The sequence below is a fragment of the Podarcis cretensis genome, assembly GCF_951804945.1.
Source record: "Podarcis cretensis genome assembly, chromosome: 2".
NCBI classification, from domain to species: domain Eukaryota; kingdom Metazoa; phylum Chordata; class Lepidosauria; order Squamata; family Lacertidae; genus Podarcis; species Podarcis cretensis.
This window is the reverse complement of record NC_137171.1, coordinates 106,445,905-106,462,522: the sequence shown is the minus strand read 5'-3', so window position 1 is coordinate 106,462,522 and position 16,618 is coordinate 106,445,905. Positions and strand designations below refer to the sequence as shown.

The 16,618-nt window shown below is 45.6% G+C and overlaps 1 protein-coding gene across 2 annotated transcripts in view; it reads right to left on the bottom strand.

Moving 5' to 3' along the window:
* Positions 1-260: 260 nt before the first annotated feature.
* ARIH2 (ariadne RBR E3 ubiquitin protein ligase 2) overlaps positions 261-16,618 on the bottom strand; it is a 38,177-nt gene continuing 21,819 nt past the window's right edge. For both annotated transcript variants that reach the window (XM_079963569.1, XM_079963570.1), the window contains exons 5-15: positions 16,068-16,215; positions 15,116-15,237; positions 14,012-14,121; positions 11,549-11,666; positions 10,362-10,412; positions 10,220-10,241; positions 9,284-9,435; positions 8,285-8,428; positions 6,949-7,017; positions 5,559-5,642; positions 261-4,420 (exon numbers count right to left, since the gene is read on the bottom strand). In XM_079963569.1, coding sequence (XP_079819695.1) covers positions 4,349-4,420; positions 5,559-5,642; positions 6,949-7,017; positions 8,285-8,428; positions 9,284-9,435; positions 10,220-10,241; positions 10,362-10,412; positions 11,549-11,666; positions 14,012-14,121; positions 15,116-15,237; positions 16,068-16,215 — 1,092 coding nt within the window. In that variant the 3' untranslated portion in view covers positions 261-4,348. The remainder of the gene's footprint in view (positions 4,421-5,558; positions 5,643-6,948; positions 7,018-8,284; positions 8,429-9,283; positions 9,436-10,219; positions 10,242-10,361; positions 10,413-11,548; positions 11,667-14,011; positions 14,122-15,115; positions 15,238-16,067; positions 16,216-16,618) is intronic.

The following is a 16,618-nucleotide window of genomic DNA, read 5'->3' as shown; positions in this document are numbered from 1 at the left end:
ATGCTTTGAATAAATAAATGAGGAAGTTGAACACAAAACCATGTTTTGGAGAGAACAAAAAAACTGGATTGGGGACTGGCTTGCTTGCATGTGAAAGGCTGAACCTATTTTAATAGGTTGCTGGAAATCGGTGGTACTGTTCAAGCAGCTCCCAGTTTGTACTAAAACTCTAAACATTTCTCTTCCTCACCCCCTTTCTCACTGTATAATGGGAAATGCTGCATCAGTAAGGGAGGGAGGAAAAAAAGACACTACACACATTTAAAATTAGAAATTCACAATTTATTTCAAATAAACAATTTCAGGAGAGGGAAACTGCAAGGGCTCTTTCCTTTGCCCCTTCCCCTCCTAATGCCGGAAAAGTGTTGGCAGTTTCTTGAGGTTGCTTCCCCCCCACCCATACCTCAGTGAGGGACAGAGCAAAGGCAGCCATGATAATGTAGCACTCTGCATAATAATAAAAAGCTCCCATAGCAGAAGCTACTACCTGAAAACTTGGAACAGTCCAGACTTGAGTGAGCACACATAAGAACTTTCCTAGAAAAAGCTACTGAGAAATGAAATCTGGTTTTTGAAACGAAAACAAGTTTTGAATGAATTGAGACAGTGCAAAAATAAGAGAACTCTCCAGTTCTTCCTGAAGTCACATGGCACACAGCTGACATAAACTTAGGTTGTCAACAGAAAACTGGTCGCTGCTGCAGAGGAAGGAGTGCTATAGAGAGAGAGCAAGTATAAAACTTGATTAGAGCAGGGATAGGGAACTTTTGGCCATCCAGAGGCTATTGGACTCCCAACTCCCATCAGTCTCAGCCAGCACAGCCAATGGTCAGGGATGGTGTGAGCAGCAACATCTGCAAGGCCAAAGTTTCCCATCTCTGGATTAGAGGATCTCTCTCCTATTGAACAACCTCTTTTGGTGTATGTATGCAAGCTTTTGAGTTACAGAGACTTCTGTTTGCCAGGAGATGTGGTGTAACTTGAGAGCTCGGTTTGTTCAGTATCAGAAGTTGTGCAAAGACAGTTTTGTATCTCTTTTATATAGAAAACTGTGGCAGGTAATACTAAATGTAAGCGAAAACCAAAACAAAGCCAGCATTGAAGGTGAATCAAGCCAAGTTTTAAAAAGTAAGAGTGATAGGATGACAACAGCTGCCAGGCTGGCTGAGAGTCAAGCCTTACAGAAAGAGACAAAGAGCTCCCAGTTTAGGATGTTCGCCTGGTATGAGGGAAATGCACCTATACTCTGAGCTCAGATGCCACTAATTCTTCATTGCTGTCTTGCTATTACTACCAGCTTGTTGCAGAATGGCAAGGATTTTCTGAGGCAACAAACTGTGTTGAGTTCTGCTTTAGAACCATTAGCTTCTTTTTCCAGAGTGAAGAGGATACTTTCCTATAGCACAGCCTATTCTTATCAGTGGCAAAACCTCTCTGGCAAAATGATGGAATTCTAATACAGGGAAGCCTGTATCGGGGGAAGAATAAAAATGCTGATCTGTCAACTGTCTGGGACTTAAAAAGTGTTAGTTTATACATATATGAATGCTACCTGCTCTAAACTGGGAGGCAGCTATTAATACGTGGTGCAATACTGGCTTAATATAGCACATCTAAAAGCACTGTACGGGGTTGGTGCCAGCCATGTGGAGGCTACAAGTTTAGAAAACATGACTTTTTTACATTGAAAGTTGTCAATGTGCTACCATCAAGTTGACCAGCTACAACTGGATGTCAGATGTAAGTGCAAGCCGCCCTTTTGCACTGGACAGTTCTGAGCTACAGAAAACATGTGTGACTTAACTTCTCTGATTCAATGAGACCGACCGCTCAGTCTGAATGCAAAGTTTAAAGATAAAAAGATCCTCGTGTCCTTCAAAAGCTGAACACTGTGTTAAGCTAGCAAGGAAGATCAGGTCAGCATTTCACAGGAATAAGTCGTAAGCCATACCTTCCCACAGCTCTTCTGGCCACAAGGCTTATCTTTATCCAACTGCAGCTGGGTTAATGAAATAATCCCGTGCTAGCACTTTACGCACCACATCTCATCAAAACAATAACAAAATGAATGCTAACATACTGTGCAATTAAAATCACACACGCGCCGAACTTCTTGCACTTTCCTAAAAGGTTTTCGTCTGTTTCTATATATCAAGGCCCAGATTGGACTTCATGCAGAGAAATGGAAAACATCTACAGCCAAGAGAACACAATCATATGATCTCCGCTTACAGCAGGTAAGACATGGGTTAAAAGGAGCAAGCCTGATGAAGTCATCGTGCCGCATCAGCTACAAGAGACCAATAAAAGGTGAACAGAGCAGGAAATGGGGGGGCGCGGGGAGAGAAGAGTTTCTCTTCCCGGTACTTTTTCTTAGCCTAGTACACACACACCCTTCAAGGTCCTGCTTGTGTAATCTGTGGTTAACTGGCAATGGGGTAGGAAGAGAGTAATATTAAAAAGGTCCTGGGGTCATTTACTAAGGAAGCAAGCAGGTAGTGGGTATAATCATTTTCCTTGGAGTGCTTGAGGTAGTATTAGCAGCACGTGAAGGGCGAAAGGGTGGCATGGCAAATTGCCGCCCCAAGAGCTAGGTCAACATCCAGAAATGCTAATTAAATAGCTCCCGCTGAAAGGCCAGAAAGGTAGGTGCATAAAGCACAGAATAATGATCCTAGCTTGCCAGTCCTCCCTTGTCCAAACCAAAAAGATCATCAATCAATGTACAAACAAAAGTTCAGTGCAACATTATTATTATTTTTGTAAACAGGTAGCAAGGTGTTCTTATTTCAAATCAAATCAGAGTAACTTCAGGAGAGGGCCAGCTGTTCCGTCTTCTTTTCTAGGTGGATAATCAACTTAAGTACGCATGTTGACCATGCACTGTACATACCCTACACTGCAGTTTTTTTTACTGTTTCGAAGCTGGCCTCCCACATGGAGGAAAAAATTGACCTTTTACACATTCAAGTGTTCAGAGTCCCCTACTAATAATAAGCCACCCGTGAACATAGGTTTGTATCTGACCAAGTCCTACTGAAATTAATGGGACTAAATCAGGCCCATCAATTTGAATGGTCAACTTCAAGCAGGACTAGTGGTGGATACAACTCCTTAATATTCATTAAGCTTCATTCTCACCAATTCTGCTAGCTGTTTTTCAGCCAGCCGTAGTTTCTAGGACAGTGGTGTAAGTTTACCATTGGCACATGTTTCTCAGGACTTGTCTTAGGCTGCCAAGTTTTTGTTAACCCCCTCCACCCCACCCCCCTTACCAAGCATCATGTTAAGTGTAACAGCTCGATACACAGTGAGGAAGTCTGGTCTTGTCAGGGCAAGACGGGGCCAGACTTGACATATCACCTTACAGCCATGTCAAGGATCAGGTTGTGTATGACTGGACTGCACAGATACGCAAGGCTTGGATGGAATGTGGCTTGTCCTTTTGCCTCCAAGCAAAGCCAGTGCCTGCTACAATGCTGTTGAGAGGCAAGGTTGTGTGTTCCCATAACCCCTCAAATGATTTTAGTTTTGGCAGATGAGATCAGTCCAGAGAAACAAAGCGACTAATCCACGCAGGAGACAACCTAAAGCTGATGGGACAGCAGGAGCACGACTGTTTCCCATGCTGACCTGAACTTTGCCCGACTGCCCCTGCATAGCCAGGGAAGAATAGGAGAGCTACTCGACCGTACGCTGACCTCTGGCCGCTGCTGTTTTCTCCTAGGCTAGCACGGTTCACCTCATGTAGTCACAGGGCAAGCAGCAGAGCGCACATAAGAGGTGCCAAACAGACAGCTGGACTATTTCATAGCTTTCAGCGCAAGAGAGGATTTGGAGGGAAAAGAAGAAAAGCAGCCATTTAGTTTACAAGCAGCTTATTAAAAAGGAAACACTCCAATTCCAATTTATTTTTTTAAAAAGGGTTGTGTGTTATTCTAGGGTTTGTTTTGTATAATTGTACAACCGTTTGAAAATTACATATGCTTGTAATGATCTAACACTATTAACAGCCATTCGGGGGGAAGGAAGAAGAAGAAGAAGAATAAAAGAACTCCTTCCCAGAACAATCCAAGAGCCGGGGAGGAAAACGTCCCAGAAAAAAAAGGTGCCAATCTGAACTCCAGCCTCTAGCCTGGCAAAAACGAAAAGCAGAAAGAGAAGAGAAAACAGAAGACTAAGCTGTGGTGCTAGCTCGTGTCTGGCTTGCAAGGGGAGGCAGCAGTGTTGTCCTCAGCCCTTGTCTGTGGTGGGGGCAGGGGCCAGCTTCTCGTGTTGCTTCTGCTGCTGCTCTCACCGCCACCTCGCTCTTTGCGCTCACCCCTGCGCCCTGACATCTCCTGCTACTTTATGTGTCGTGGAAGTCTTTCAGCAGGGTCCTTCTCCTCTGCTCGGCTATGTGCATCTGATTTTCCAAGTCCTGGGTGGGGAGAGAAAGAGGACGTAAAATCAGGTTTATTTCTAGTTTGTGGTGGCAGGGAAACGGACCCACAGACTTGAATGATCAGCAGAAAGGAGGGAACATCTCTTTTGGCCCCAGTCTCCTCACAGAAACGAGCCCTCTTCAGGTATTCAAGTCTAGATCAGGAATAGTGTGGTAGTTTGATAAGCAAAAGTCAGGAGACAAGAGGGCATATCCAGGATGAACACCTGAATAGGGCTAAGGTTGTGAGAAAAATGTGTGTGGTTTAGAATAGGAATTCAAAACTTCCTGGTCCCAGTGCCTCGCTCCATTAATTACATCAAGTAGTTAAGAAAATAACACCTAACTGGTGGTCCTTATAGAAGCCAAAAATTAATATCCATTAAAAAATTCACATGCACCAGACTGAATCTAGAATTCCAACAACTGGAACTCCGCCAAGAAGATGCTCCTACAGAAGGAGTTTGCCCACTGAAAAGCTGGTCTAGATAGTTGGGGGACCCCCCCAGTGCACTTGGGGAGGTTGTGTAGGGGGGGAACTGGTGAAAACTGTCTCCCCTCTTTTTCCTCAGAACGGAAGTTGCACTGGATCTCTGAACAGAAAGTGGCCTCCCATTCATGGAAGGAACACTCTAGGTCATGGGTAGGCAAACTAAGCCCTGGGAGCCGGATCCGGCCCAATCGCCTTCTAAATCCAGCCTGCGAATGGCCCGGGAATCAGCGTGTTTTTACATGAGTAGAATGTGTACTTTGATTTAAAATGCATCTCTGGGTTATTTGTGGGGCTTAGGAACTTGTTCATTCCCCCCCCCCAAATATAGTCCAGCCCCCCACAAGGTCTGAGGGACAGTGGACTGGCCCCCTGCTGAAAAAGTTTGCTGACCCCTGCTCTAGGTTGTGCCTATCTCAGTTGCGGAGATCAATCCAAAAGTATGTGGGCATTTTCCGCTAACTGTACAGAACATCCAGGTGGCAAGAAAAATGATGTCAAGGGATCTGGAGTGCCATCTCCTCCTGTCCAATGCAAATTCCTCTGCTTCCTCATAGGATTTGTTTAAGCCCTTCTGTGCAGGTAATGAGCTCCTGGGATGAGAAGATGAGGCGGCAGGAGGTTGAACAAGGCTTGTTTACTCACCCCTCTGTCATAACTATCTGCTCTCTCCACCTTCCATGAGAGGTTTTCTATTTCCGCTTCCAGCTGAGCCTGTTGGTATTCAAACTGAAAACATGAAACAGATGGATGAGGGAAAGAGATACAGGAACAGCAGCTTCTCATAATCCTCATTCTACCCTACATCTGCTGTTACCATTCACGCCAGAAGGCACTTCTGAAAAGAATGAAATACAAGAAGCAAAAACCGAAGCTCGGTTTTCAGTAGATGCAAAGTTACAACAACACAGTATTTCGCCCTTTCTGATGTGCACCTGATGGGAAGGCGTTGCACAGGGTGGGGGCCACTACCGATAAGGCCCTCTGCCTGGTTCCCTGCAACCTCACATCTCGCAGTGAGTGAACTGTCAGAAGGCCCTCAGAGCTGGACCTCATTGTCCGGGCAGAACGATGGGGGTGGAGATAAATAAAATTGGGAAGATTAACAAACGAAGCTTAAATAGCACACTGACTCATCTTTTACTTGCCGAATGCAGTTTGTTTTGCATCCCCTCCTTACAAAACAAAAGCAAAGCAGCTGAAAGAAGCAGCTATGCAACTCTGAAGAAGAGGAGAATACAAAACTAGGAAGCTTAAACAGATACTAGGAAGAGTCTGAATTAGCGAGTCATCTCCCTGTAAATAAAAATAACCATGGAAAGCAGGTTTGATCTATATAGTTTTTAAAATGTATATCCCACCACTGCTGTCAAAAGCATATGGTAGCTAACAACTCACTAAGTAATTAAGCATACACTACTTAATCTATTGGGACACGGGTGGTGCTGTGGGTTAAACCACAGAGCCTAGGACTTGCCGATCAGAAGGTCAGCAGTTCTAATCCCCGCAACGGGGTGAGCTCCTGTTGCTTGGTACCTGCTCCTGCCAACCTAGCAGTTTGAAAGCACCTCAAAGTGCAAGTAGATAAATAGGTACCACTCCGGCGGGAAGGTAAACGGCGTTTCCATGCGCTGCTCTGGTTTGCCAGAAGTGGCTTAGTCATGCTGGCCACATGACCCGAAAGCTGTACGCCGGCTCCCTCAGCCAATAAAGCGAGATGAGCGCCACAACTCCAGAGTCGGTCACGACTGGACCTAATGGTCAGGGGTCCCTTTACCTTTACCTTACTTAATATATTAATATATATTACATTCTGTACTGTTCTTCCTCGGCAGAACTCAACAGTGGTTTACATGTGGTACCCAGGTGGTCTTCCATGCCAACCCTGCAGTCAGAACCCGCTGAGCTACTGCAGTTGCAGTTCCCATAACGTGACTCTGGGCTGTTTCCAGCTATCGGCAGGAGGCCTGACATTTCCCAGCTCGGTCCTGCAAGAAATTTAGGTGACCATTCAACACAGAGCCACAGGTCTTACCAGTTTCTTTCTGGGGCCAGACTCCATGTAGTAGGCATATGGATATGTGTACTGCAGCGTGTAACGACACTACAATGAAAAGAGAATGAAAGGAAGACAGCTGTTTTTTAATGTCGTGTGCCTGCACAAAAGTTCTCCGCGTGTCTTCCAAATGTCGGAGACACCCGTTTGTCAGTTCTGTGGAGACTGTGCCCACCTTCAGCAGCTAAACCTGCCCAATGTGCAATATACAATGCTATCATGCAACACGGCGAGCAGACAGTAATAATAATAATAATAATAATAATAATAATAATAATAATAATAATCATTTATTTATACCCTGCCCATCTGGCTGGGTTTCCCCAGCCACTCTGGCCGGCTTACAACAGAATATTAAAATACAATACAGTGGTACCTCGGGTTAAGAACTTAATTCGTTCCGGAGGTCCATTCTTAACCTGAAACTGTTCTTAACCTGAAGCACCACCTTAGCTAATGGGGCCTCCTGCTGCCGCCGCACTGTCAGAGCACAATTTCTTTTCTTATCCTGAAGCAAAGTTCTTAACCTGAGGTACTATTGCTGGGTTAGCGGAGTCTGTAACCTGAAGCGTATGTAACCTGAAGCGTATGTAACCCGAGGTACCACTGTAGTCTGTTAAACATTAAAAGCTTCCCTAAACAGGGCTGCTTTCAGATGTCTTCTAAAAGTCTGGTAGTTGTTTTTCTCTTTGACATCTGGTGGGAGGGCGTTCCACAGGGCGGGTGCCACTACTGAGAAGGCCCTCTGCCTGGTTCCCTGTAGCTTTGCTTCTTGCAGAGAGGGAACCGCCTGAAGGCCCTCAGGGCTGGACCTCAGTGTCCAGGCAGAACGATGGGGATGGGGACGCTCCTTCAGGTATACTGGACCGAGGCCGTTTAGGGCTTTAAAGGTCAGCACCAACACTTTGAAATAAAATACACTCTATACACAAAATGAAGGCATGCCAGAGTGGAGCTTCCCAAGCTACAGAGCTTTAGCAGGCTGTGTGAAAAAAGGGAAAGGTCCACAATACGCTCCCCTATCCTAACCTCCCACCAAGCAGCTCCAAGTGGTGTTAGCAGGGTAAAAACAACCCACCCCCTGATCTATAATGCAGCAAAGATCAACCCAGAGTGCTAAGACAATCTGGCACCTTCCTTGCCAATAGCTTGCAGTTGATGCCAGGCACCTGATTACTATTTAAGCCCTCACAATCAACACAGTTTAAGACCGGCAGGTCCCATTGCCCACCCTCCCCAGCACCCTAAATCTCACCCCATCCTCTTTCTGCACACAGTAGAAAGCATCTTACAATTAACAGCTAGGCACACCCACCTTAGCTAGCAGCTTTGCTGCATTCTGTAGATACTGCCAGTCTATCCACGTTCCCAAGTTGTTCATCACCCTTTCTTGTATCTTCTCTTGAATTCGCTGGTATGTCTGTGCCTCCAGCTGTAAGCTCTTGTTGTGGTTTTCCCACTGTGAAAATGGTGTAAGGTGTAAGACAACGATGGGAGAAGAAAGGGGAGGAAAAGACAGGCTGGGAACCGGTAGGCCACAGCAACGCATTGGAAAAGACTTCACAGAAGCACTTTAGAATGCAAAGTCCCTCCTTCGGAAAAGGCAAGATGTACCAGAAAGCAAACATATCCTTGCAGCTTTCTAAAAAATATTACCACATTATCTTTCGGTAAGTGACTCCAAAAGAGCTAAGACAATTCCATTCACATTAGCATTCCCACTTCAAATCTGCAGCGATATCAAACTGGAGCAAGGTTTTGCCATGTTTTAAATAGGAAAGCTTCCTGAAGCATTGTCTGAAGAGAGCAAGGCTTTTCATATATGCTCTTTTTTAATAAGTTATGTGGAACACACACATATATGCAAAAATCTTATTTCCATAATGTATTTTGGAGGGGACAATCTAGGTATTTACACAATGCAGATACTTTATTATATAGAGATTAAGAATTACAAGCCAAGAGGCAGCTTTAAGCAGTTTTGGTGCAGAGTTATGCAGATTTACAGAAGGCAAACTGTACACTTGTAGGAAGATTCCACTGCAGAGCACCGTTCGGCACCAGAAAATTTAAAGCAACCTATTGCTGTTGGCTTCAAGGAAAGTGCACTCTCATTACAGGACTGGCAGAGATTATCACTGAAAAGGAGCTTGCTTCTGGAAGAATAACCTTGAGGAATGATCTTGATCTGTGGCTACAGAATGTTTTGATCAATGAGGGCTTTCTCACAATCATCATTAGCATTGCCCTTTGCGTAAGGTGGGGGCTCATGAAAAAGGCTACGGTTAGCTCCAGCCAAGGAGATGTCTCCTACCCTTTCAAAATAGAACAAGTACTTCTTAAGGGCCTCCCTGGCCTGTGCTTGCTGACTCTGGTTTACAATATCAGGATTCTCTTTGTACCGACTGCATTCATAGTACTCGCTGCCGTGAGTCTTCCAATCCCCTAGACACATCCAGCAGAAGTCTGCAGAGGACAGGAGAGGAAATGTTATTGCACAAGGCAATGAATAAAGCAATGCTTCTTTGAGGAACAAGATCGACACCTCTTCCTCTAAGGGGCAAAGATGCTACCAAAGAGCTTGCACATTAACTAGAAGAGCTACCGTATTTTTCGCTCTATAGGACACACCAGACAATAAGACGCACCTAGTTTTGGGGGGAGGAAAACAAGAAAAAAAATATTTTGAATCGCAGAAGCCAGAACAGTAAGAGGGATCTGGCTTCTGGGATACCGTGTGGCTGTCCTGGCATCTGGGATAACCGTGCCAAGCCTCTTCAGGGGAAGCGGGATGCCCGGAATAGGCTGCGCATGACTAAGGCAGAAGCCAGGACGGCAAGCGGGATCACTGCGTAGCGATCCCTCTTGCTGTCCTGGCTTATAGGATAGGATGAAGGCACCCCCTGCCCGAAGAGGCTGCGTGCGGCTAAGGCAGAAGCCAGGACAGGCACGTCGCTGAAGGGGCGCTGCGCAGCTCTCCCTCTCTGCACAGCGCCTCTCCTGCAAAGGAGTCCCTTCTGTTCCTCCTCCGGCTCCCAGGACAGGCACGTCGCTGAAGGGGCGCTGCACAGCTCTACCTCTCTGCGAAGTCCATTCACTCCATAAGACGCACTCACATTTCCCCTTACTTTATAGGAGGAAAAAAAGTGCGTCTTATGGAGCGAAAAATATGGTAGTTGGGGATATCCAAATCAGAAGGATAAACATTTCTCCCAATTTTAACACAACAAACCTGGTGCTGTCTACTTACCATGTTTGCATTTAGAGCATTGCTGGAGGAGAGAGAGAGATGGGGGGGGGGGGGAGAGAGAAGGCATTAATAAGAAGCAGGCAAATATTTCACCTAAAATTAAGCAGTATAGGATTTCTGATCTTGTCCACAATCTACTCACCATGTGATTGCAGCCTCCATTCTTTTCAATACAGATATTGCACTTGGGACACTGGATGGAGAGAGGAAAAGAGAGAACACATCTTAGATTGTCCTATGTGTTTCAACAATCAGGAGTCTGGTCTTTGACAACTCTTCATACTCCTCTCGTGTGCAAGAATTCTCAGGCCTGCCTATGTCGTCAATCCCTTTCCCCTCTCTTTGCTTGGACGCAATTATATTTCAGTCTTGTTCTTCTTGGGAACATAGGAAGCTGCCTTACACCAAGCTTTGTATGTAGGTATTAGGTTCTGAGCCTTGGAATCTCCAGTTAAAGAAGCCACAGATCCACGCTAGGGAAAACTTCCGCCTGAGACTTTGGAGACCTACTGACAGTTATGTTATATGCTACATGGCTAGATGGACCAATGGATAGACTATAAAACATCTCTTTACTTTGCAGCTCTTCACTGCTATCCCATGCTGCCCAATATTTCTTCTTTAGTTTCTCCTTACATTCGATTCACTTCGCACATTCTTCACCAGTACTACAATTAAAATGCCTTCAGCTTCCTTTTACCTTCTGCTCACACTTCCTTTCTTCTAAAGTTCAGGGTTTCTCAAACCTGGGTCTCCAGCTGTTGTTGGACTACAACTCCCATCATCCCTAGCCTGCAAGACCAGTGATCTGGGATGATGGGAATTGTAGTCCAAAAAATAGGTGGCGACCCAAGTTTGGAAAACCCCTGTTCTAACTTGTCTAACTCCTCTCTGGTGTGATCTGAAAAACGTAATTAAGATCTGGTTCTCCTTTCTGGGAGATCGAAGTGATAGGCATCAGGTATGCCAACAGGAAGTTTAGACCAATACTTTCCACCCACCCCTTTCACCTTCTTTCCATTTTGTGTAACTGTGCCTTTAGTCTGCTTGGTGGACACTGGTGAGTCATGTATTAGGAGGAGATGGAGATGAGAATGAAAGAAGGGACAGCACTAGATAGGGGGCGAAATGTTCTATACTCAACGTTCTCTATTTAGAACACAGCACACATTAGCTATAGAAACTGGTTTGAAAACAGTTTGAGAGAAAACTATAAACAAACATCTAGCATGTAAGAGCAGCTTGCTGCAACCCCCCACCGAAAAAACCTCAAAAGGAGCAAAGTTATAAATAGAAAGGTCACTCCCACACACACACACACACACTTACATCTTTAGTGTGAGCACTGATATAGTTGGCTGTTTCAGAGTCATCTGCACACTTGGTGAGCCATTTTCGAATGGTGGCACAATCTGTGGGAGCATGGTACATCTGCCGACACTTGAAACTTAAAACAAAGAGAAAGGCATGTCCACTTTCCAGAAATCATATTGCATGCAACCAACAAAAAAAAGGAGCAAAGAAGGGACTCATACACAGTGTTATGTTTTCTTTGTAATGCTGCCCAAGCACTGTTCAGATTCTTGGTAGGGTGCATGCAAACACACACATCCCATGAAAGACCTGTATTTGGTACTGCAACAAAACTTAAAAGGTAAAGGTAAAGGTACCCCTGCCCGTACGGGCCAGTCTTGCCAGACTCTAGGGTTGTGCGCTCATCTCACTCTATAGGCCGGGAGCCAGCGCTGTCCACAGACACTTCTGGGTCACGTGGCCAGCGTGACAAGCTGCATCTGGCGAGCCAGCGCAGCACACGGAAAGCCGTTTACCTTCCCGCTGGTAAGCGGTCCCTATTTATCTACTTGCACCCAGGGGTGCTTTCGAACTGCTAGGTTGGCAGGCGCTGGGACCGAACGACGGGAGCGCACCCCGCCGCGGGGATTTGAACCGCCAACCATGTGATCGGCAAGTCCTAGGCGCTGAGGTTTTACCCACAGCGCCACCCGCGTCCCTAACCGCAACAAAACTTAGTATCTTGCAAATCTCAATTTTAAAAAATGAAAGAATCCAAACTCAAAATACATTTTTAGCTCTTGTTTATGCCAAGGTAAGCTTGGAGCAGGTTATGTGAGCAGTATCATGTAAGCTCTGGGGAAGGGCTGAGTGAAATTTCCAGGAGCCAGACAACAGGGCTACAATGACCCTCTTCACTCCACGCACACACTCCACCCTGACCAAGTAGAAAAAACAGTGGGAGGAATTCATTGCAGCGCTATGGCAATCACATAGTCAGTGCAAGCATTTCAGCTTGCCAGATGGAACAATTCCACCTCGCTTCACTCTGCGCACTGTTCAAGGGGTTCACCTGCCGCCCCCATCAATGAATTTTTTTGGGAGGGGGAGGGAAGCCCTGTTGCACTAGCAGAAGTCATTTCACCCCTACTCCATCCTCTGATGGCAGTGTTCTGGTTTTTTTCTGCAGTGTATTCACAGCCTTACCTATTTGTCACTATGTACAATCGTACCTTGGAAGTCCAACGGAATCTGTTCCGGACATCCGTTCGACTTCCAAAACGTTTGGAAACCAAAGCGCTGCTTCTGATTGGCTGCAGGAAGCTCCTGCAGCCAATCAGAAGCCATGGAAAACCCGTCGGACATTCGGGTTCCAAATAACGTTCTCAAACCGGAACACTCACTTCCGGGTTTGCGGCGCTTGGGAGCCAAAACGTCCAAGCAACAAGGCATTCGGGATCCAAGGTACGACTGTATTGTAGTAAAGTACTGCTGTCTTCCTCAGAGTCCTTATAAGCACTTCTTCTCCCTACTCTTATTCCATCCCTCTGGTGACAGTTCACTCAGGATAGGTTATTTGAAGACTGTGCCATCCAATCAGGGGGGCTTGATTGTGAATAGCCATCATGCACTCCTGGCAAATTATTTCTACTGTAGCAGATGGAAGGGGAACCTCAGACCTGGAGAACCAAACACAGCCCTACCTGGTCCTCAAGACTTTCCCAGGTTACACCCTTCAGCAGCCCAGCTCCATGGCTTCTCTGAGTGCTTTTGCCTGCTTACAATGTGTTACTGAGCTGCAATAATGCCTCCCACTTGTCTGGATGGAGGCTGACAAGATGTGTGGACTTTTGGGGGCTGGAATGTAGTCGACGGGGTACAAAAGACAGGAGACACACCCACGTTTGCTCCTGGCCCTGCCCAGGAGGTTTACCATGAGGGAATGTGGCCCTCGAGCTGAGAAAAGGTCCGTAACCCCTGTTGTAGCATCTCCTTTGGGTGTTCATTCAACGCTCACAACTTTAATGGGGATTGTCTGTAGCTCAGTGGCAGAGCACATACTTGGCACGAAAAAGGATCCAGGTTTGATCCACGGATCTCCAGGGAGGGCTGAGGAGGACTCCATTCTGGAGAGCCGCTGCCGGTCAGTGTCAACAATAACAGAGTTAGAAGGACCACTGGTCCAACTTGGTGTAAGGCAGTTTCCCGTAACCCTAATACATCAATTTGGCCAGCCATTGACAATTCTGCCTTAGAGGGAGCTGTGTATAGCTGTGTCTGCAAGCTTCTTCAGCCATGAGGGACACTTCCAAAGCTCGACTGGAGAAGCAATTTGGCATGGGTAATTTGATCTCACCAAGTTTTATTTTCATATACTTTGCATTGGATGGCCTAAGCAGCTTTTTTCAAGTCTCCCTCTCTGGACTATTCAGGTCACTTGACTAAGGAAAACTCATGCCTTGCTGTCTTCTGCTCACAACTCAAGTTTAATTTTCTTACCAGAAAACTTCATTGCATCGATTGCACTGCACTCTGCGAGCTTTGGGCTCCTGTACCTGTATGACCATAGGGCAGTCTGCGCCGGGACAGAGCTGCAGCTGGAAATGGCTCTGCAAAGAAACCCACCACAAGCCTGTGTTAGAAACTGGCCCAGCTGAGAGGGAAGGAACCATTACTTTTCATTTATCACGTGTAAAAAGGTCCATCATATCATATTGGAAATCTAACCTATGGAAGACCCAATATAGGTCCTTGGTATCCTTGTGAAAAAAATGGAGGGGAAATTCTCCTCCAGACTTCCAAGAAAGATAAAAAGCTTTTTAATGTGCCCTGGCAGCTAGTCTGATCCATACATTATATTTACACTGTTTTCTTCTAACTGCTTTATGAAACTGATATTATCCCCTTATTTCTTGCTACAGTTGTTTGTATAGCATCCCTTCAGGTCAGTTGTAAATTCATTCAAGAAATTAAACTGATTTAAACAACTGCAATTCTTCTCTTTATCAAGTGGAAGAAATAATCAAGAAATGGTATTTAAATCTCTTGTGGGGGTATAGATCCATTGTATTTGCTTTTTCCATGTACACCAGTGGTTTGTTTTTTTTTAAAGGGAAAAAACCAAGGTTTTTTTTTTTAATATAAGGAAGCCTTGATAAAAAAAAAAGATTGGATAACTTTATATCTTATTGTATATTTATTTAACTTTATATAGTGATTGAGTAAAACTGGAGCATTTGGTAACTAAGTGAATCTGGACAATGAGGACAATGAGTTTTAATGAAATGATGCTAATTCACAGAAATGTATTACAGTGATACCTTGGGTTACAGATGCTTCAGGTTACAGACTCTGCTAACCCAGAAATAGTACCTCGGGGTAAGAACTTTGCTTCAGGATGAGAACAGAAATCGTGCGGCGGCGGTGCAGCAGCAGTGGGAGGCCCCTTTAGCTAAAGTGGTGGTTTCAGGTTAAGAACGGTTTCAGGTTAAGAACGGACCTCCAGAACGAATTAAGTTCTTAACCCAAGGTACCACTGTATGTGCATTTCCATGGCACTGAAGAACACGCAGAACACCCTGATGGTAAAACAGCAAACAATACCTCAATGTAATCCCTGAAGAGGTAGCGTCTGTATTTGTCTTTCAGCTCCTCGCTAGGTAGCAATGGAAACACAAAATCTTCTGGAGTCCGGAGCAGGCAGTCCTGAGCCATGCAGGAGACACCTGTTTAAAAAGCCAGAGGAGCTATTGCATGTGACGACCTCATTACTGTGTCACCAGCGACAAAGAAGAAGATGATGATGAAGAACAGTTTGGATTTGATAGCCCGCTTTATCACTAGCCAAAGGAGTCTCAAAGCAGCTAACATTCTCCTTTCCCTTCCTCCCCCACAACAAACACTCTGTGAGGTGAGTGAGGGTGAGAGACTTCAAAGAAGTGTGACTAGCCCAAGGTCACCCAGCAGCTGCATGTGGAGGAGCAGAGACTCGAACCCGGTTCACCAGATTACAAGTCACCGCTCTTAACCACTACACCACACTGGCTCCCGGTTGCTGATTTGATACCGGAATGTCCCTCTTTTCCTTAGGACGTCCCTATTTTCATCAGAGAAACATTGGAAATTATGGTAGGCTGTCCGCGAACCCGATTCACCAGATTACGAGAGTACCACTCTTAACCACTACACCGCACTGGCTTATGTTTATATTCTCTCTCTCTCTCTCTCTCTCTGTCACCAGAAGTAGTGAACCAAGAGAACAGAGAAGACTGAGACAGTTGACTGCATGACTGAATCTGTAGGTGGAGACCAGAAAGTTACAGAAAAGGCTGCGTGGGACTTACCGATGTCCCACAACAAGTTCTGCAACTGCTGGGGTGAAAAACATAAATGCAACTTAAGGCATTGGATCACGCTCCATGTATCGGGGGTTGGAGGGTTGCAGGCTCCCCACCTCTGCTCACGTAAGATTATGAAAAGATTTTAAAGTTGAAAGATGATAGGAGGGAAGAGACACGTGAAGGGGTACAGAAGGGGCACATTGCTCTGAACTCACCAACTCCGACTCCATCCTTGACGAGAACTGTACAGTGCTGCTCCCAACAGCTGCGGCAGAACTGGTGCTGACAAGCCAGAGACAACAAGTTTTCCTTTCGGACAAACTGCATACACACCGCGCAGTGCTGGGAGGAATGTACCATGGCCTGGGATTCGAAAAGGGAGGGAGAGAAAGCTAAAATTACTGACAAGGGCCCAAACTGCAGTTTGCAGCAAACCGTCTGGATGAGTTGCGACGTCAGTTTCTCTCGTTTCATCCTACGTGGGAACTGGTAGCAAGAATGGAACGAAATGCAACACACTGTCGTTTCTTGAGATGCATTCACACTTTGCTGGCTCGTAGATTACTGCACCCATTTAATTTATGCTGTTCATATGTCACTCTGAGCTTCTGACAACTGCTTCTCACTGTTCTTTTCAGAATCGATTTAACGGCTATCCCCCTAGGGCTTGGTCAAATGGGAGGATGAATAAAACAAAGGGAGGAGGACAAACTAGGTTTCACTCTGTGGCCAGATCAAAGAGGGAGCCATTTCTTTACGTTGCACA